This window comes from Melospiza georgiana, chromosome 2 (assembly GCF_028018845.1).
Source record: "Melospiza georgiana isolate bMelGeo1 chromosome 2, bMelGeo1.pri, whole genome shotgun sequence".
In the NCBI taxonomy this organism is placed as follows: Eukaryota; Metazoa; Chordata; class Aves; order Passeriformes; family Passerellidae; genus Melospiza; species Melospiza georgiana.
In genome coordinates this window covers 106,751,608-106,774,121 of record NC_080431.1, presented here as the reverse complement: position 1 = coordinate 106,774,121, position 22,514 = coordinate 106,751,608, and the positions used below count along the sequence as shown (strand labels likewise).

Genomic DNA, 22,514 nt, shown 5'->3' with positions numbered 1-22,514 from the left:
CACCTCTGTAGTTCATCAGGCATCTCCAACAAAGTTCCCATTATTTCACTAAGAGCTCTCACATTTTGACTGGTTTGTACCAAATTCTTCATTTTGTTTTGTTTAATATGTGGCCTTAATTTTGACAGTAGTTAGTAATCTGTGTTCATTTGTTCTGTATGGTATGAAATTAATGTTATTTTGGCAAAAAACTTGTTTGGTGAATGCTTTCTGTATTCTTTGCTATAAATTATTCTTGTTGACATGAAATTCCTAATTTCAACAGCTGTTCCCCCTTTGTTATAGGTTAGGGTTTTGGGGTTCTGCTTTTTGTGTTTGGGGTTTTTTGTTTATTTGTTTCTTTTTCTGAATCCATTATATGGATTCATATAATGAGTTCATTCATTGATATAATAATATGGAAAGGCAGAGTGTTGCTTTGGCCATTGCACAGATTCTGTATCAGTTCTGTACCTTTTGAGTCCACAATACTCTTGTGGATACATGATACCCTACTCACCTCTAGCCTGTCAAATCTTGCTGATGGTTCAGTGTCATCCTGTAACTGAGACACCACCTGGACCAAGGCAACTTCCTTGGCATGTGCAAAACCTTCATTCAAGGAAGAGGGCAGGGAATATGTGTAAAGGCAGCTTCAGTTTCTTGTTTTCATGAACACTTGCCACTGCTACATTCAGTTCTATAGTTGTGCTGACAGGTGCTGTGGGCAGTGTTTACAGGTAAAAATGAACCTCATCATGATGTCTGGTGAAGCCTGCAGTGACTGCTCAGTCATCTGTCCACTGGAATGAATGCATTAACACCATATGCTGAGCACCAAACATTCGAGATTGATGGTATGTGGTCTGTAAAGGAACTCAAAAATACTTTTTGCTTTGTGTCTGATGCCTTCAGATGTCTCCTGGTGGTGTCACCCTTGGTAGCATTTCTCCTGTACATTACAAATAAATGTTGTTCAGTAAGTGGTGCTGAATAAAATATCTGTTTTCTAATGAGGTAGAAGGCTTTTAATGGTTAACCCTTATATTGCACTATTTAATTTTACCAGACAGTTATGTCTGTCTTTGGCTTGAACTGGCAGCCTCCTTTCCCACAGACTTTTCCATATGTCCTCAGGCATGTTCTAAACATTGTTTGGACTTTGTTTGGACTTTGTCATGTGCTTCACCTCACAAGTTTGAGTTACACCATGCAATTTTTTTCTGTGTGAGAATCTTTTCTTTCCTGTGGTGAATTTTTCATGGTATGGGTCTGTTTATGGGTCTGTTTATTTACATCAATAGTACTTGAGTGCTATTGATGAGACTTCCTGGCTTTACCATCCTTTCTTTGTCAAAGGAATTACATCATGCCAACAGAAACCAAGTATTTACTCTGTGTTCAAGTTCTGTCACTTCAGGGTAAGAATTCTAACGTGGCCAGTGGGTTCCTCTTGTGTTTACCTTCCCAGATTGCCCAAGTCATACAAAATGCATGGGATTGTGCTTCTGGTGTCAACAGAAGGCATGCCTTTAGTGCTTCCCCTATGTTGATGTAGAGATGACCTTTATTTTCACTCCTTCAAGCAAGGAGTTGCTCTGCTATCATGCTCCACGTCTCAGAAAGCCCTTCTGGCAAATTTATGCCCAGGAAGAGTCCAAGTTCCTCAGGTGTCCTTGGTCAGCTGAGGATGTTCCATAGGATTTGCCTTGTGCCACACATGCCCTCACTTCTTCCTCTGGCTCTTACAGGCAGTTCTGCAAGGATTTTTTCATCTAACACAGGTGGCAACTTGATACCAAGAACTGAATTTTAACTTACTATAATGAAATCCAAAATACCAGTTTCAGAAGATGTTTCAGAGGGCAAAAACTTTTTTTAAAATCTATATATTTCTTCTCCTGTGGATTTGGAGTTCGTTTAATTGCAATCAGGAAGTTACTGTCAAGTAATAACTTTCCTAATCATTCTCCTGACAGATTATCCAAAGCACTGCAAAGTATTATGTAGTCAGAAGAAAAAAAAAGGTGATGATAATTAACTCAACTGTAGCTTTTAGTTGAGTGACTTTTCATGGTCTTAAAGTTGGGAACTGATCCAATTAACAACGTTCTTGGAAGTGTTTTAGCTGTTTTCTGAAGGAGGTGGATTTTGGATTAGTGCTGTTCTCTGAAAACAAGGGGAATGAGATTGACCCCTATGTAAGTTAAATAAACTAAATACCTCAGCCAAGGAAATCTCAGTACAAAATTGTTAACACACAAATAATAACCAACTGTACTCTGCAGAATATATGCTCCTTAAAAAGTGATCAGAGTTTCTCAATTTTAGTTCTGTCCCAGCTTTGCTGTGCAGAGATTTTTTTTTTCCCATGGTAAAATCAATTACAAGAATGTATTTTTTGCTAAACTTGTTAAACCGGAGTAGAAAGCCACAGAGAGATCTGCTCTCAGATCTGCAGCCTTGTTCAAAGCAGGGCAGAACACATTAAAGTGGCTGGATGGGTTAGCAATTTTCCAGTACTTTAACTTTTGATGATTTATGCATCTGCTGTGGATGGAAATAATCCAATATCCTCCAGAGATAATGCCTGGAACCAGACATACAATTTACCTGTTTCATATTCCCATTTTCTGTAACAATGGATTGATCCCTCAGGCTTTTCAGTTCATGAAATTGCCACTCTTGATGTTCAGCAAAGCTGCTCCTATTTGTAACACCCAGTTTCTGGGCCTGTGTGGTACCCTGCACTGCTACATGCACAGAGGAGGGAGAACCTATTTGATCACACTTGAGAAATGTGACATTTTTCTCATCTATACCAGAGCCAAAGCAAGCTAAGGCACCATATTGTACTAATTGATGAGTCTGAGGTAGTTTCAAATGCTGTACTGGATAGGAGCAGTTAAAGTAAAGACTGTCAGGCTGTGCCCCACTGCCCTGTGCCCCTCAGGTCCTGCACCACGAGCTGCAGTCATGCAACCATGGCCCTTCTCCAGAGGGAGTGGGGGTAGGCATCAGTGGTGTCACATGAGGAGAAGCAGGGGATAAAGCGTGTTAAACAGAAAAGGGGTCATTAGGGGAAACCACTGAAATGGGGGCTTTCATTAGTGATTGTGAGAGACCTGTCCTAGAGTTTCCCAAATGCACTTCAGGAATAAGCCTGGGTAAGGTTGGTGTTGCTCCCTTGTGGCAAATGCTGCTAGAAAGGAAGCAATAGTGGCAGCCACAAGATATGATGGGGTTTGGTACCACAGAGCAAGGAACTGCAGAAGGATTTCCAGACTAAGGAGTGCTCTGAACAGAAATAGATTATGTCCTAAAAAGGGCATTTTGCTTCCAGAAGGAATGTGTACCTTTAATTGAGAATTATTTGGTAGACCTAGAAACTCATTTAGGTAAATAATGTACTGCATTTAATAGGCATGCATATTTATGAATATATGTAAATCAAGACATTTACAGGCAAATGAGGTAAAGCTATTCACATCACCTTGCTAAGAAATTAGGGATTGCTGTGAAAATAATTTTTTAAGGTAAAAAAAATTCATGCACAAAATATATACAGACTGACAAAAGATGCAGGACCTTTCATCTTCTAGCCTCAGCTGATTTCCAGAATGTATCCCGTTCAACTGAAATCTGAGGTGCATTTGAATTTTGAAAAGAGTTGGATTTTGTTGTGATGAGTATTTAAGGGCATCAAAAAGCTGTTTGTATTTTCACTGCTACTGGTAGCTTATTACCTGTGCTTGACTAGGCAATCCACACATCTCTGTTGGTGGTATGAACAACTTGTTGATAGAATGACAGAAGAATTATTCATTGTGGCTGGAAGGAGTAGCTGGAAAATGAGGAACCAGAGCTCCTGGTGGCTGCAGCAAGAAGCCAAGGATTTGAATCATGGAAGGAATGTTTGGGTTTTTAACCATGGTATACCAGAAGTGAAATAGATGCATTTGGGTTATACTGGGGTTTTTGCATTATGTATGTCTCTCTTCTACCTGCCTCTTGTCTTATTTTATAGAATCTTTATTTGGAAAGCACAGAGTGTATTTTGGATGTTGTCAGAATGTGACAAAGCTGGTGAGAAAACAGGTGCTGAAATTCGTCCTGGTTTACCTCAGATGTGAATGCATAAAGCCTTTGCTGCAATTAAAGGTAGGTCAGTGGGAACTCACAAATAGCTCTGCAATGGCATCTGTTCTCAACAGCCAAATTGCTTTCTGAATGTGTGAATTCAGACCTGTAGCTGCCTTTGACAAACTTCGAAGAACGACCCACCTTAGCTGTGAAAAGAAAAAGCACAGGGTAAGTTTCACTCTAAATAAGATGGTCTAATTAAATACAAAAGCCTGTTCAATTTCTGTTTGTTTTTATTTCCTAAGTAAATGAAGTAGAAAGGATGAAGGGGTATTCCTATGGACATGCAAACTACTGAAGGCATTGTGAAAAGTGTCATCAGGCACCCAATAAAAGGCAGTTCAGTCAGCTGCCTGACAAATACGTGCTAGAAGTGACAGGAACCTGAGGAATTGATCGTGGCTCTGCATGGCTGTGCCTGCCGTGGCCCTCCCCCTGGGCCTTGTGTGGGCATTTCGAGCCTCACGGCATTGGGTGAAGCTGCTTAACAGCTGGAACTGAATTTACTGAAGCTCTTGTGGTTGTGTATTTCCTATTTACTACATGTTCTCAATGACCTTGAAGAGAGTGCTGCCAAACAGCATTCTTTCCACTTATAACACAAAAAGCTCTAAGAGGGGGAATAGCATTTTATTTCATAAAGACATCAAAACCCAGTTCTGAACAGGCTGGCAAAACTGTAGTGACAAGTCATGGTATTTTTAAAAATAATTTGTTTTAATGAGAAAAGGGGCATGGAGAAAAATGGGGGGTGTTGGGGTTGTTTGTTTGGTTTTATTAATATAAAAGAACATTTATCTTGAAGGAGAACATCAAAATAAACCATTCATCCAGAATTATAATGTTTTCTAGTAATCAGTGTGAGTAGGTAACTTCATTGGTATTTGATGGACAGATGTTACACACTCATATTTTAACATTAATGTGCAACAAATCAATTTTTCCCTACAATTGTACATCTATGGCAAAGAACTGTAAGTGTATTAGTCGTAAAAGACTGATCTTATTTTCCTGACCAAAAAGTAAACTGTAAACAAGCAATCTAATACAACATTATGAAAGCTCAGACCATAATGCCTAAGGCATTGGATTAGAGATCAAGTTCCTTAAATTGTATTTCTGCCTGTGATTACATAGTTTATGAACTGTGGTGACATTTTCAAGCATCTCTGAGTTTTCTGAGGGAAAATGTGTCTTTCACAAGTGTTTAGAAAAGCTAATTTTCTAAAATTACTGGCATGCAAAATCAAACTGAAATTTGCTAGAGGTCCTTACATTAGAAACAGCCAGGAGTCAATCATGCCAAACCTCTTTATTCTGTGGCCTCAGCAGCAGAAACTTGAGCTCCTTTTTAAGCCTGTCTGACAGTGTTTTGGACAGTGCATAATCCATTATGACATATATTATCCTTGTCCCAGGGAAATTTGGCAGGGACAACCTCCTCCAGTATAAGAGAAGAATACTCCTACATAAAAGCAAATATATTTGTATTGTTCTCTACAAAGGTTTTCCCATTTATTTTAATCAGTCTATCAGTAGTTTTAAAGATTTCTATCCGCAATGAAAAAAGTGCACTGAAGATATCTGAGCTAATAAAATTATTTGGATTAAATTTTTTTGAAACAACCATCTGTTCTTCAGATATTTATATATGTTACATAATTGTGTTCATAATTGCTGTATAGCCACTACATATAAATTGATGACAAAAATACATATTTGTAACATTTACACCATTTTATGTCCAGAAAGAATTGGAATTTTCTTTACTATTCATGTACCAAACTTAAAAAGACAGTGTATTTGAAATATTCTTACGTCTGCCCCCTACAAAAATTGAGGAGCAGTTGATCCTACCCATGGCATGGGATTTAGCTTTGGTTGAGAACTAACCAGGTTGGGTGCCATTATTCACCTTGAGTGATTCACATCGCTCCTCACCTGTAACTTTGAGCTTTGAACATTTTCTCTAAACTCCTTGAGAATTATTATTAAAAATGCATCAAGAAATGTAAGTGCTTTGCAAACTACACCATCATTCCACATCCTGACAAAACCTTCACAAAATGCTGTAAAATCAGTTTCCATATACATTTGCCTCACTGTGGCTTATATTCTGTAAATGTAACTGATTGTGCAAAGCATGGTGCAATGGAGAAAGAGGGCAATTAGTGTTCCTCACTGATTGGTCATTTAGGTACCCTTTAGGTTTAACTTCTCCATGCTAAAATCTCTATAACCAAGTCCATAATAAAATACCAGTATTGTCTGTGGGTACTGGAGCTCATCTTGTACCATTTGTTAGAGGTATTTCTGCTGTCCCATTAATTTGCCAGTTAAGGAGCATTGCCCAGTTCTGCAATGCAGTGGTTAAATTTCTTCCTGCTATAGCTGCTTCTGTTAGGTCTACATAGAATCTGCAGTAAAGAAATGTAGGAATTTTAAGAGGGAACAACAAAAATTATCATGACAAAGAAAATCGTGCAAGGGTGCCTACCTTGTCTGTCTTTCCACAGTACTGTTCCTGATGAAGTGTTTGCTAGCATATTCTTCAGGTGATTCACCTTTTGCATTAAAATTCTAACAACGTTTTCTAGGACTAACACAGTGCTATTCATATTCTAAAATCAGTATTAGCTTTTTTCAAGAAACTATGTTTCTTGAACATCTCCAGGGATGGTGACTCCACCACCTCCCTGGGCAGCCTGTTCCAAGTAATTTTCTGACAGAAATTCAGCACTCCTCATTTCTGATATTCATCTCCCACTGAGTTACAAGTCAGTCACTGTGGAATGTACAAAAGACCCTCCCTTGCTGCAGATGTGAGCAGAAAAAACTTTCACCTGTCCAACTCACTGAAGTGAGCTGGGAGATGCCCCAAGGGATGCAGAGATGAAAAGCGTAAAAATACTGAGAAAAGAGTGGTGGGTAATTGTTTTTGCTTTGTTTTGTTTTGTTTTGTTTGGGGTTTTTTAATATGAGATAGGCACAGAACGCTATCCATACACTAGTCCCATTGTGCTGCTTTTGGCTGGGGTAGAGTTAATTTTCTTCACAGTGGCTGGTATGGGGCTGTGTATTGGATTAGTGCTGAACACAGGGTTGATAATACAGAGAGGTTTTTGTTATTGCTGAGCAGGGCTTGCATGGAGCCAAGGCTTTTTCTGCTTTTTATAAGGCCACGCTGGAGAGGGGCCGGGAGTGCATGGGAGGAAACACACCTGGGACAGGTAACCCCAAATGACGAAAGGGATATTCTGTCTTCAACACACGAGTAACAACAACATCTCTGTATTATCAACCCTGTGTTCAGCACTAATCCAGTACACAGGTGCTGTGAAGAGAACGAACTCTACCTCAAGCAGAACCAGCACTGCCATCCACGTTATGCCGGCAGAGGCAGAGGAGCGGTGGAGCTGGCGGAGGGCCTGGGGCAGGGGTGCTGTGAGGGGGAGCCGGGGGTGTCCAGCCGGGTAAAGGGGCTCGGGTGCCTCCATCGCCCTCTCGGGCTCCCGGGCAGGAGGGCGCGGCCGGCTGGGGCTCGGTCTCTCCTGCCAGGCAGCCTGCGACAGGAGGAGAGGACACAGCTGTGCCAGGGAAGGGCTGGGTGGGACATCAGGAAGAATTTCTTCACACAAAGGGTGAGTAGGCATTGGAATGGACTGCAGGTGGAGTCACCGTCCCTGGGGGGGGTTAAGGAAAGGCTGGACGTGGCACTCAGCGCTATGGTCTGGCTGACAGGGTGGTGTTCGGTAACAGGTTGGATTTGACACCCTCAGAGGTCTTTTCCAACCTAAATGATTCCGTGATCCTGTGATTGATTCTGTGATCTCCGAACGGCCGAACCATCTTTAAAAAGGCCGCAGAGTAACACATGGAGCCATGCCGCGGGGCTGAGGGCTAGTGTATAAGCGCTTTCAGCACTCGGGCACCACGTTAGTCCCACACGAGCACTCGGGCGCCATTCCCCAGGGAGCCCTCGGTCCCCTCCGCTTCCCGGGCGGCGCCTGCAGCGGGGCGGGGCGGGGCGGGGCCGCCCGCGTGACGTCACGCCGCGGTGACGCCATCGCCCCTTCGCCGCGCGCCCGGCGCCGCCATGTTCAAGGTGAGGAAGGGTCCCCGCGCGGGCCGGGCCCGCAGCGCTCGGGGCTGCCGCGCCGCTCCGCTCCGTGCGCTCCGCTCCGCACCGCTCTGCTCCGCACCGCTCCGCACCGCTCCGCACCGCTCCGCTCCGCACCGCTCCGCACGCTGCTGGGGCCGCGCTCCTTGCAGCTGCTTCACCGCTCCTCTTAGCGCTTCGGCACCGCGTGCCCTCCGTGCTGCATGAACAGAGGCACAGTCCCGACTTAGAGTCGCTTCTGGGGCGCAGCGGTGCTGCCGCAGAGTGCGGAGCGGTGCGTGCAGATCGCATTCCCTCTTTGCAGTGTGCTGCCGCAGAGTTTGGGTTCGGGCAGTTGTCGCTTCGAAGTGTCAGCTCGATCTTGAAAAGTCTCCATTTTTGCGCCTGAAGGTTGTCTGTGGGACCTGCGGAAAGCACGGTCCGGCTCTCGCTGTCTCTGAGGTCTTTGCCTCTAATTAGAGGAGCTCCAGACGCCCAGATCAGGCTAAAAGCGAGCTCTGTGCCAGTCAGATCGCTGTTACGGCTGCTTGCTTAAAAAAAAAAAAAAAATCAAAACCTGGTGATGCTTGGTTCTTGGTGTTCATTTTCCTTGGTACCATTTTCCGTGTGATATGCTGATAATATCTCTAGATTACGATATACTGAGTATATGAAATACTAACATGTAATTGAAACTCATAATCTCAGCATTAAGAACTTCGTTACGTTGAGGGTGGCAGAGCCCTGGAACAGCTGCCCAGGAGGCATCCAAAGCTCACTCACCTGGACATGTTCCTGTGTCACTGCTGCTTCAGGTGACCCTGCCCTGGCACGGGGGGCTGCACTGATGAGCTCCAGAGGTCCCTTCCAACCCTGACAATTCTGTGAGTCTGTGGTGCTGATGTGCTGAGCCCTTGCTTGCTCTGCTCTTGTCACAAATTCCTTGTTCTTTTTGTGCTTTGATGTTGGAATTCTGTGCTCGGAATCATTGAGAATTCCATAATTGTCATTAGAAGGTTTATCTGTGAACCTGTGCATTTGGGCACTAAGTATGTTAGTACCTTTATGCTGCTAATGAGGGTTTAGGTGCTTCAGGCCAACCTGATGTTGTGCCTCCAAGAGCCAAAGGGAAGGTGGCTTTTTGTCCAGGATATTTGTGCTTCAGGGACAGGAGTGTTCAAGAGTTTGGATTTTGGTTTTACGTTTTTATAGTTTGGGTCAAGAAATAGGAGGGAGAATTGAAAAAGATGAGAGAAATTAAGTGTTTTCATACTTCAGGACCATATCAGCCTTCTCAAAAGTATGCTCAAGCTTTTCCTATCTGGTATCTAAAGATAAAGTTGAATTCTTAGCTAGAGAGGAGTAAATGTATCTTTTTTGCTTAAAATAACTGCAGAGCATTGCCAATGGAAAAGAATGTTGGCTCTGGTTTTCTGATACTGAGTGGCTGTAAGACTGGCAGGCTGAAGGCACAGCTCAATCAGTCAAGATATTTTACTAAAGCAATTGGTTTAGTAATATGTGGTTAGTATGGAATTCAAAAATGAGATCCTGAAGGGAGTTTTGGAAACAAAAAGTACAGCAGTTGATCTTTCATACTCCCAAACACTTCTGTGAATGCAAACAGGCAGTATTTCAGCAGCAGTTCTGTCTGTCCCATAAGGCAGTTCATGTAGGACACCATTGCAGTATGACTTGAACAGCACATTTAAGAAGAGATTTAACTTGCACTTTCAGAGATTAGTTTCATTTTGTTAAAAATTAAAATCAATGGAAAATGTCTGCGCTTCATTATCTTGGTAACATAAACAGTTAACATTTCAGTCTGAGTAGTTCTGTGATCACTGATACTGTTTTGTGAAACCCAGGTGCTTCCAGCCTTATGCTCTGCTGTTTGTGTCTTTATATAAAAATCTGAAATACCTAAAACATTTGGTTTTACAGTTTCTACTGGTGACACTTAGCACCATTTACACCGTTTGAAAACAGATTTCTGAAGGAAAATGCATTTAGATTTTTGCCTTTTCAGTGACAGAACAGTTTTGCAATGAAAAAAGGAAAGATTGAGGAAATAAACTCTACAGCTATTAATGGTTAGTAGCATTTGTTTTTGTCCTGGCTAATGGAAGTATGTGAAAAGTGTTTAAGCAAACACTATTAGAGATTATCCTTGTCTTTCCTTGGCTGTGAAACAGCTGATCCAGTCATTGTGGTGTTTCATTTATATTGATTTTGTAACGAGTCCATAAATTCAGACAAGGAAAAACTTCCATTTTAAGCAAGTTTTTCCACTCCTTTTGACCCATCAGATCCCTTATGCCTTCCAGAAGAGCAATCCTGTGACCTAGTTCTTGTGTGCTGTTTCTCTATGCCTAAACCAGCATTTTCAGGAAGTTTGACAACTGTATAGCCCAATTTTTAGTTTGAGGAGTCTATTGGTTACATTTAATAAACATTCCACCTGCAGGGCAGTGGAAGAAATTTAAGCTGCAAATGCTTGGCTGCCTACAGTAAGCTGCTGTGGTGTGGACAATTTTAAGGCTGTTTTCTAACAGCATGGAGGAGGGGTGGTGTGACCACGGCTCCAGTGCCACAAGCAGCTGGGTCAGTGCCACAGACCCTGCTAGCTGTGAAAAGTGTGAAAAACGCCAATCACTTGATTTTAAAATTTTTAAAGTTTAATAGTAATAAAGTGGTTATAAAAATAGTGACACAATTAGAGTAATAACAGTTTGGACAAATTGAATCAAGACAATATGAGACAATAAAAACAAAGAGTTACGGATGTCCGGGTACCTTTTCTGGGCAGCACGAGCCTGAAAAAGGACACCCGTTAACAAAGGATTAACCCTTAAAAGCAATAGCCTGTTGCATATTCATACACCTCGTACATTATGTATAAATTCCATTCAAACACAGGATTCTGTCTGGTCAGTGTCAACTTCTTCCTTCTAATCCTAACAGCGCCTCCAAGGCGGGAAGAAGTTCGTTTCTTCTGATAAGAGGGCAATAAATTCCCTTTCTCTGAAAGATTTAGGTGTCCTGTGGCTGCTATCTCGCTGCAAGCCCTTTCTGTTAAACAAAGCATCTTACATAGCATAGTTTCTATTTTAACAATTTTTATAACCTAAAACTATATTTAACACAGTACTTAAGAAAATTAATACAGCATTATTTTCTGACACAACACATACAATATTCATTTTAATATTTGCGAAAAGCCAATTATAAAATACACGCATTTTTCACAAAAGGAAGAGGCCTTGCTGCCTTCTCCTTTCCCAGCCCTGTCCCACAGCTCCTGTGGTGCTTGCCAGGCTATTCCATGGAAGGAAGGACTCCATTTGCTGAGCCACACAAAGCTCTCCCTTCTCCTGCAGGATTAATCTTTTTGGCCAGGTGAATTCCCTCACGGTGGGAGCCTCCAGTCCCCACAGCCAGGGCAAGGTGAGCAGCAGGACTGCTGGGCAGCAGTGCTGGAGAGGAGCCAGGCACCTCCAGTTTGGTGTTAGACCCGCTGGAGCTGTAACCTGATCCAGCAAAACACCGGCTGCTGTAACTGCACGTTACAGGAGTGTGAGACACTGAAAGCTTTCCCATTTCAACTGATATTTCTGGAGTTATACTTTGCTGCTAACAAAGATGGGCATTTGCTGGAAAAAATGCTCTCTGGGCATCTTGATTTACTCTGGAGCTAAGATTTTTTTTCTTCTTCTTTTTTTTTTTTTTTTTGTTTTTTAAGTTGAAGCAGACTTTCCCATTAAGAAATTCAGTTTAGCATAGGTCCTGAATATTGGAAGAACTATATCCATCCATCCACCTTAGTCATGGTGGTTGTGTGGTGTGATTGGATTGAATTTAAAGTATTCAAAAACAGTCAAGTAATTCGTGTTTCTTACAGAAAGTAGGAAACACTCCTAAAATTCTTAGAAAGTATTGATTTTGTTCTGGTATTTATAGTTGCAGGTCTCCTTGTTTTCCTAAGTCTATGTGCAGATATTAAGTAGAAGTAAAACACTGAACTTCTTGGTACTAACTATGGAAGAATGGAGGTATTATGGGCATACACAAAGTTGTTTAAAATATGAATATAATCTTGCTATTTAAGCTGAGAAAGTTAATACAAAAATTACTTTAAACTAGAAAAAACAAGATCTTTTTTGTGAGATGAAAACAGATGAGATTAGCATTTATTTCTACTGCCCCCTGTAGCCTTAGGTTTTTCCAATTACCACCTGAGTGATTTAGATGTTACCATGTCAGTGCCTGAGAGCATTAGACTGTGCACTGCTGACCCTCCTTTCTCCTAATTTCCAGGCATCTGTTGAGATCCCTCTTTACCATATAGGGGGACACACACACGTCTGCCTGGCTGTGTCCAGGCACGTTGCAGTTTTGTTTGCACACAATGATGTTCTTGTCCTTGGTGATGTTTCCAGGTAATCCGGCTGGGGGCCACCCCTGTCAGCCTGGGCTTGCTCTCTGTCCAGGTTTATGCTGCTTCCTCAGAGAAGGCTTCCAAGAAGGAGTTGCTGAAAATTGAGGAGGTGAGTGTGGTTAGAGTCTTAGTGCTCTCCTATCTAAAGAATTCTGGAAACATTGTGTTTTGATGTATGAAAGCATTTTGGTACATCCTGTCACCTTTTGTATTCTTGCCTTTAAATTTGCTTCTCAGGTTTCCTCACCAGGGATGTCTGTACAGTTTTGCTTTTACCTGAGCATGGCATTTGATGTTCTTCACTTGATAGGGCCAGGCTTGCTTGTGTGTAAAATATTTTTCCTACTTTAAAATCTGTTATTATTCATTCAGAAATTACATTTTCATGTTTGTAGATTTACTTATGGTTATATTTCAAGTCCACAGGAATATTTTCTTTGCTTTTTACCCAGATAATAGCACTTACTTTTTACTGTAAATAGTGTTGGTAAATTCTAATAAAAATTCATTTATGTTCTCCACTAAAACATAAATGTGAATCAGAATGTTTTATTTCTAAAAATATTCTCTTTTTTAAATATCTAAGTTCTTGTCTGGCAATACTTTGAATCCACCATAGTAGCCTGCAGAATTTTTTCAGTTTTCCTTTCTTCACAGTATTCAGACCTAAGCAACAACAAATACAATATGTAGTGGCAATAAGTACCTGTTATGCTTTCATTTCTTTAAGATGTAACAAATGTCTTGGTTATAAGTAGAGCCTTAAAATACCCTGTCAAACTGTAGATTCAGCAGCACTGTTACACAGGCTTTTAAAGGTTTCCAGCACTAAAAAATCAAAATAAGTAGTTCATAACTAAATCCAGCTTTATAGGCACGAGAGCATGCAGTTGTTTAAAAGTTTTGAGTACTTCAACCCAACCCAGAGCATTGTACCATAAGCACTGGAGCTGAACCAGGCTGTGTTGGGCTGTGGCTGGCAGTTCCCTTGAGCAGTGAGAGGAGCTGCAGGTGCAGGGGGCCCTGGGAGCCTCTGCTGGCCTGAGTCAGCCCTGAGGCAGCAGCATGGAGATCATGTCAGTGAGTAATGGGCTTGCCATCAGCTCCAGCTCAGCAGAATGTGCAAGCCTGGACTTCTGGCTGCCTTTCTTGCCATTCACAGGCTCTTAGTTTGGATCTCTATGTGTCAGCTGTCTAGTTTCATAAAATATATGGGAATTTCCTTATTTCTGTCCTCGTGCCAGGCATTGCTGTTAGGTTGTCCAACAGGATCAAAGTTCAGCTTGTGACTGTGATTGCCAGGGATGACCTGGTTTCCTAGGGAAGTGAGACTGAAAATCCTCATCTTTCAAAGTATTATGGGAAATCCAGCTGCACAAGTTACCAAATTATTGGATAAATTTGTTGTAATTTTATATTATGTTATGGTTAGCAGCTTTTAAAATTACAACATAGCTGATCTTGAAAAGAGAGCTGGCTACATTTTAATGCAGCAATACTTGTAATCATCAGATTATAATAAACTACTAAATGGAGTATAAATATGGTGTAAAATATAAGCTCTTTATACTGAACATCTGTCTAGTATATAAGCTGCTAGAAATTTTAATAGGTTTTGTTTTGAGCTTTGCTGTTCAACAGTACGAACTTGGATTTTTTAAATGGAATACAGTTTCAAATATGCTTAGATAATTGTAGTACATGTTGTGGTGATTGTAAACCCTAAATAGGGTGGTTTGGCTTTTATTATGTGAAGGTGCCCATTGCTCATTACAGTTCCTCTTTGCTCAGTGCCAGGGTACATTAATGCTGTCAGTTGCTGATGTGGTTATGACCAAAGGTTGGGATGTTGGACCCTTTTCCTGCTCAGTCACAAACAGACACATGTGTGTTGGATGTTACCTTTGTTAGAAGCTGCTTAGGCTCTTTAATGATGCCTTGTGCATATATAGAAAATGATTGATTGTCATTTCTAGTGCATTCAGTATGTTAACTGGGAACCAGAAGTGCTGATTAAGGTGGGAAACATTTTTCACAATTATGTTGTGTGTTCTTATTAAACTAGTTTAATATTAATTTATAACTTGTGACTTGGATCATATAGCAGCTATGAATGAATTGTATAGCAGTTAGAAGTCATCTTCATCATAATTATGTGCTGTATAATTAAACTTTGCTCATAATGGTTGTCTCAGAGCTGTGTGAATTTTTATTATGCATTGTTTATGTAGTAAGCACAGTGTTAGTTGTTCTCTGCTTAGACTGTTCATGCCCTGAAGACCTACTTACACAATTCCACCTTTGTTTTTAACGTCTTGTTTGCTAATATTCACAGCTGTCACTGTACTCCTCCCCAGCTCGTGAGACGAAATATGTGGAGAATCCCAAAACAGAATTGGAGGAGGGGGTTTCCCGTTTGCGACAGGTTTTGGAGCCATACACAGCCTGGTGTCAGGTACAATGGTTTGTATTGCACCCCTGATGCTTCAGGTGTAAAGTTCCAGCTGGGATTGTGGTTTGTTTTTTCTGACTTGGAATTAACAGGTAGCTGCAAAGTAAGAGCTGATAGCTGTTAACAGCATTTTTCAAAAATGTGCCATCACTGAAAGTTTTCTGCATTGCTTAAAATTTTCCACAGTTCAGGTCATAATGTTCACCCCCTTCTCACACAGAACCAGCTGTGTCTTTATACTAATTTGCTGAACTAAACCCTGGGTTTAGGGGTTCTCCTTCCAAAAGAATTAAAATCAACTAAAGCATGGAATTGTTTTCTGAAGTGAACTTAAGGCTTAAATATACCTAGACACATCTGGATTTGGCACTGTCAGGAAGATAGGAGAGTGGTATTTGCAGTTTTCATGCTCAAGGAGGCCTTAAATTATCAAGCAATGTGTTTTGGAGCAGCAAAACCAAATTGCCCTTACTGCAACTGTGACAAAACACAACTTAGCAAAAAATAAATCAGTATTAGCTGAACTGGAATGTTGAGGGAAGGAATGCAACTCTCTGGAAGAGAGAAAATCCCAGGCCACTAAGCACTGGTAAACCTAATCCCCAGCCCTTGCCTAAAAACTTTCTCATATATATATATTTTATTAGGTAGTATGTTTAGAGTAAATAGTCATTAAATACAAAAATAGGCTCTGTAGCAGAGAGGAAAGCCAATATTTTTGTGATCAAGGCCTAAATTGTTGGTGTTAGATTGCAAAGCCCCAGGAAATGGGGGCTTTGCTCTTCCCTGCCCAGGAAATGTTGAGGCTTCTTTTGAAGTGGGGGAACCCTTGCCCTGTGGCTGTCTCCTGGCAGCTGTGGGTGATTCTGTGCTTTGCCCTCTGCCTGTTGTGAATCCCCTTGAGCTGCCAGCTCTGTGCCCAGCTCTCCACTGAAAGCTTCTTCAAGCTGTTGAGATGGAGATTGGGGTGTCTTTTCTGCCTGGAAGTTCTGTGTGGTGCTGCCTTTCACAGGACTGAAACAGTTTTTCAGGGTTCCTCAGTCTGGTGTTTCAAGTGTCCCCAGCAGAGCCCTGGCTGCAGCTTGGCAGGGGAAGGAGTTTTCTCAGGATAGTCAGAGCTCTGGCTCCTGAGCACATGGGTTTGCTTGGTTGCCTGTGGTAGCCCTGACTGGCAGTGAAATTGCAGAGGAAGTTGGCCTCTAACCTTGCTTGGTGTCTCGCTGACCTGTTGGCATCCTGTTGGTTTTATTATTTTTGTCTGTCTGGTGATCATTGACATAAGATGTGCTCTTCTGCTCACACACAAGAAGCCATTTCCTGGCAGTGGTTTAGTGACTCATTTTATGAAGTGGGCATGTAAACTTTATGGGTTTGGGCAATATTGCTTAACTGTAGTCAGAGGTAGCTTTGGTTTTACACCCCCTGCCCATCCCTGCTATGTTGAAGAAAATAGTAATTAGGTGTGTTTCAGTTGTCTTTAAAATCAAACAGATAACCCAGGATAATCAGAATGAAATTGGTTATATTTGTATACCCATTTTACTTTTCCAAAATTACTTAACTGTAGTGGAAATGCAGCTCAAACCTCAGATGTAGAAATGAGCCAGTTATATTTCAGTTATGACAGAAGATCAGACTTTGTCTTTGGGATCTTTAGAGCAAGTTCTTCTTAAATTGTCTTTTAATAAGACCAGCATCCATTTAAAGTTATGTTGTGCGTCACGTGCTAACACTTTTTCATTTTCATGCTGGGTGGTTTTTTTACATCATTCTTGCCAGTGAGGAGATGAAGGTTCTAAGGATATCCCCATACAATATCCTAAACAAATGCTTTCACTTCTGCACAGGTGCAGCTCAGGTGGAATTGTAAGACTACTCTCTGCTTTAGCTTTGGGCATATATGTTTAAGAATTTGTTCCCTAATTTGTATACAGCCTCACACTGTTCCTCTGAAGCATTATTAGTGTAAATAACAATTAGCAGGGTTCTTTTTGAGATTTTTTTTCTATTTGGATAAAAGGCAATCTGCTTTCCTTTATTTCCTGAGTATTCTCAGTCTGAAAAAAATGTAGAACTGGTCTGTGGGGTTGATGTCTTTGATTTGCTTTGGACATCTATGAACATCTAATTTTCCAAGTCACTTCCAAATGCAGTCTTGTTAGTGTAAGACTGTCTCCTGAAAAGTGGAATTTATCACTTTGCAGAATGAGTCACATACCCCTTTGATTGCAGTGTTGTACTTCTTTTCTTTGCATCGCCTCAAGTGTTTTTGCAATACCTGAACACACTGAGAAACCCAAGATAATTCTGAGTTTCAGTTGCCTGATCTCAATAAAATACTGAGATTGATGTCTGTGTTTTGAAGTACTGTATTTTATCTCTCTCTGAAGAGTCCTTTGAGAAGAATCTGTAAGTTATGCTAAATGTAACATTGAGCAAGCATAGCCCTATAAGTGATGGGTGGAAGTGGGAATAAAAGGTATATTAGGGACCCATCACTTTTTTCTTTCTTGTTGTTTTTTTTCTCCTTTCTTAGTTAGCTCAGCCTATAGTTAATATTTTATTTACTTGGTATCTATTTACCCTTGTTCTCTTTTTTTGTTTTTTTAGGATCTTTATGCCAAAGCTGTGCCCAAGTTAGAAAAAGCTGTTGAGCATGGTAGAGGTAAATCAGCTTAGTTTTCTTAAGTAGCAATTTAAAATGCAGGACTGTACTGTATCTTCAGTTTACAGGGAATTCCATTAAGCATCATTGTATGTATAATTTCTAATGCATTTAAGACTAATTTATTTCCACTGTGTACCTGTTTGAATTTTCTTTTGTGGGTCACTTATGACACTACATTTCTAAGCAATTAAAATCTGAGAGCAGTACTTATGTTTATCAATGTCACTAAAAATTAGTTATGCAGGAGAAGAAGGGGAAAACCCCTCACAATTTATTCCCAGCCAGCAGTATTTGCTTGACCCAGCCTCCAGCAGTATTTGCTTGACCCAGCTTAGTAGCTGAAACCTCCTGGAGAGTTTATTATTTGTTGCAAGCATTAGGTCTTTTGTTTGTAGTGTTTAGCCTTTTCATTTTGGCTTGCTTCCATGGATCTCCTAAGAATTTTGAATTAATCCAAAATTAATTTGTTTTTATTTTTGGGATCATCCTTTCACACTTGGGCTTACCAGGACTGAGGATGGATTCTATGTAGAGCTCATTTCAGATACTGCACCTCTTTTCTTTAAACTTAGCAGTTTCAGTCTTCTGAACTCGTTAGCATGGAAGATTTTCCATAGTTTTCCATTCTCCCACCAGACTCCCATCTTAGAGTGCACTTTGTTTTTGCTGTGTCTTTGCATTGTTCTCTGGTTTGGTTTTTGTACAGTGTTTTACTGAAACTAGTTATTGTTAAAGTGTAGCTGTGAAATTCCATTTTGCAAAGGTTTTTATCACTAATTTGAAAAAGATACGATTGAGATGCAAAGAGCAAAACAAAACAGATGGCCCAGGAGCAAAGGCAAAGCTCCTGTGAAAATTGGTGAATACAATACAATATTCAGTTCCCTTCATGTGTCGCTAGAGAAAAAACTCAAAGGCTTTGAATTTTTTGCCAGCATATCTAAAATGAGCATGATAGTTAAATGTGTTTTGATAACTCTTTCTGTTTTGTAACAATTGCCAGCGTGTATTGATGATTCCTTTTCACAAAAACACTTTCACATTACATTAAAGCACTTTGTTCTGGCTTCTTTTCAGAGGGCTATGAATTTCTCCAGAAGCCTCCTGCTGGATTTTATCCAAGGCTTGGTGTGATAAGTTTTGCTGGAATTATTGGATTGTTTCTTGCTAGAGGTAAGTGGAAACCATTTGGACTGTTCAAGTTACAATTTTGGGTAAGTAATTTTTTGTGGGTTTTAGGGTACTAATTTTTAGTTGTGACAAGGAGATCTGAATTAACTGTTACAAGGATGTTTCTGCACTGTTCCTTATAAAGAAACTGCATGGAAAAGGTGTTTAATAACCAACAATTATTGTTTTATCAGTGCTGTATTTGTTACTAAAATCTAGTCTTCCATTTTCCCCAGCAGTATTTTAGTATAACAAAAATGGCAAAGGACTGGTTTGGTATCTTCTAGCCTAAAAATATTTTTAATTATTGAGGTTCTTCATCACATCTGTTACTGTAGAAAACAACTGTGGAATAAGTTATGGTAAAATACAGATGTTCCTGAACTATGGTATGTGTCCAATCAGGGGTATATTCAAGTTTTTTCAAAGTATTCTGTGTTGACATGCAGGGATGCTGCAGATGGTGATTCAGCAAATAGATTGGTGAACTAATTCTGGGTGCACTGTAAATACCTGCACATTTTGCACTACAGAAAAATGATGCAGTTAATTTCATCACACTTACTGAAAAAATGTTCATGCTTTCATAAATAGAAGCGTTAGTCTAAGAAACGTTAAGTGTGAAGAAGTATTTTGTGCTTACATTAAGATATTCTTAATGCAGTGAAATGTAGGTAACAGAACTTTAAAACTGTAGAATTTAAATACCAGTGAGGACATGGTCTGAACAAAAATAAACCTTTGTGGGGCCTGAGTGTGTTGCACTGGCAGTGTGTGCTTGGCTGTGTAGAAATTAGAAGTGCATCTCCAACTATTTAATTTTCTAGTGAAGCTGGTGGAAACAGTACTTCACTTTTTTTCCTTGTGTATTTTTTTAATGAAATCAAGGTAACTTCCCTGTTTGAAGTTCTTTTTCTTTGTATTCCTGCTTCTCAAGCAGCATGATGAAGAATGAGATCAGCTTCCATCATTTATAACACTTTGTAGCAAAGTGAGGGGAGAGGGGGGAGTGCAGTCTTGGGACTGGAATTGAAAGATTAGAGGATCCTAAGTTTAATGAAAATACCTCATACTAAAAATGTTACATTTGTGAATCTTTTAGGATGGGAGCCATAATTTAAATTTTTTTTTCTGGTAATAGTTTAAAATATGAGTTTTATTTCCAGAAAGTATTCAAACCATAAATGGAAGTGCCCCTTAATTTTGATGTTACTGAAAGTCCTCTTTATTTTATTCTTCCTTTCCTTGGTCTTTGTGGAGAAATTGCCCTCTTGGAAGGTACAGATAAAATCCTCCAGGTCAAATCATAACACTTGAATATGCACAGCTGCTCACTAAGTAGAAAATATGGTATTCAAAGTTTAATCATGTGAATATTGTGCAGTCATCCAGCTTGGTTTAAAATGCCATTAGAGATAATTAGTTTTAACTCGGGTTGCAGATGGAGTGATGCACTTCACTTGCAAGAGAGCAGCAGCAATGTGATTATTGATGTAAAGCAATGGTTTGAAAGGATTTGGTGGTAACTTGATCAGTTTCTGCATAGAGGACAAGGTCAGACAGACCTGTCTGGGGAGGATCCTCCTCTTGAGTCACAGCATTCAGAGACTTTCCTTGTAGACTCCTACTCAGAGGAGACTAGATATGTCCAGTCCTAGTCCCAGACTTGGTCAGCAGTTCATGTCCAAAGGAATTTATGTGCACAACCAATCTAAGATATGATCTTAGTGAGGCTTAAAAAGTTTAGCAAACTATTAGGGGAGCCCTTACTGATCAGAGTGATTATGTTTCTTAAGGAACTGGTAGGATGGAAGAGAAAATACACTAAAATGTATTTAAGAAAATGGTTTATAAATAAAATAGGGGCATTCAGCTGACTTGGCTAACATATACTCTATCAATGGTTTGTGGTTTTTGATTTTTTGTTACAAAACAGGCTCAAAAATAAAGAAGTTGGTGTATCCTGCAGCTCTCATGGGTATGGGTACCTCCATGTATTACCCTCAGGAAGCAGTTGCTATTGCAAAGGTCAGTGATGATTCCTTTCTTTGCATAAGTGTTTATTTGTTGCCTCCTAACTTCAGATTAGCTGGTCATCCATGTTTAAAAGCCATGTCAGTGGCAATTAACAATATTACTGTTAATTTGTCAAAGCAGATGCAGTCTGGGCTGAAAGATATTCAGACTTGTTCCTTTTAGTGACATTTTTTTTTCTAACCTCTGCAGTAGTGTCTTCAGTTAGAGGAATGTAATTTCCTTTCAAAACCTCTAACCTCATGTAACACTAAATTAACATAAATATGCTGAGTACAGTTTGTGTGCTTACTTACAATACTAAGGAAACATGAAATATCTTGTGAGCAAATGAAAACAGTGCTTGAAAGAAAAAAAGGAGTTTCTATAGACAAGTCATCATAACATTTTGAGATAAATGTTATTGACATTTTCTGCCTTTTTTTTGTTGGGACTTTAAGAAAGATAGCATGCACATTCTGGAACAGGGTAAGAATTCTGCTGCAAACTTACTGGATGCCTTCCCTATTTATGGATTTGTTGTTTCAGGCACACAAGAAACGTGTTAACTTGCAGTTGCTGAAATGAGTTCCTGTTAGAGAAAGAACTGAGGAGACCAGAGAATTGCTTACAGCCCTTACTGATGTTAGATCATGTGCCTTGCTGTCCACACTTAGTGCTGGCACATTCCTCAGTTCCCCACCACACTGTGTTTCATATCCAGCCCTTAACCACTCACAGTGCACATACTTGCATCTTTCACAAATTCTATTTCAGCCTTTGGTAAATTTGCCATCTAGTTACTGGCCACTTGTGAATAACCCTGAGATGTCAGAATGGTGTATGATATTCTCAAGAACACATAATGTTCTTTAAAAACTGAAAGGTCATTGACTTAGGGAGAGTCAAAACTGCTGAGTTTGAGCTCTGCCAGCATGGTGGTACTCTGATCTTTGGTGGAATCTTTTTTTACTGCTTCCAGGATTCAGACGCTCTAAATACAGATAATTCTCTTGGCTTATTCTCAGACAGTGAAAATTATACAAGTGGCAGGAAAAAGACCTATCAAAATTTAAGAAGCTTAGACATTTCTGTTGGAAACTGTGTATTAAAATTGTGCTTGCCTTCTGAACAGTGAAGTGGGAAGTGATTGAACACTGTTCAAACTGATGTTACTGTTTTTAAAGAAGCTCAGTTCGGGCTTAACTGTGGATTTGGTGCTAACAGCTTCACAATACCTAGTTTATTTTATGAGAACTTTGAAGTGCATGGTTGCTCTTTGATTAATTTACAGTTCTTAGTTTGGCTGTAATGAAAAATCTGATAGGAGATTGGAATGGGTTTAGCTTTGTTGACTTGGTCAGGACAGTAGTCCTGAATTTGGAAACTTCTGTGGGGACAGTAATATCCTAGATACTGTTTTGGTTCCTCTAATCTATCTTGTGCTTTCTTTTCTTAAAAAAGCAAAGTTTTAAGCATATCATATCTTACCATCCAGAATTTTTAATCTTTAATCTGAAATTGGAAACACTTTCCTGTCTATTAATTATTT

At 40.1% G+C, this 22,514-nt stretch overlaps 1 protein-coding gene across 2 annotated transcripts in view; it reads left to right on the top strand.

Annotated features, from left to right (window-relative positions):
* Positions 1-8,169: 8,169 nt before the first annotated feature.
* APOO (apolipoprotein O) overlaps positions 8,170-22,514 on the top strand; it is a 28,886-nt gene continuing 14,541 nt past the window's right edge. For both annotated transcript variants that reach the window (XM_058018979.1, XM_058018981.1), the window contains exons 1-6: positions 8,170-8,227; positions 12,661-12,768; positions 14,995-15,114; positions 17,722-17,776; positions 18,857-18,952; positions 20,886-20,977. In XM_058018979.1, coding sequence (XP_057874962.1) covers positions 8,219-8,227; positions 12,661-12,768; positions 14,995-15,114; positions 17,722-17,776; positions 18,857-18,952; positions 20,886-20,977 — 480 coding nt within the window. In that variant the 5' untranslated portion in view covers positions 8,170-8,218. The remainder of the gene's footprint in view (positions 8,228-12,660; positions 12,769-14,994; positions 15,115-17,721; positions 17,777-18,856; positions 18,953-20,885; positions 20,978-22,514) is intronic.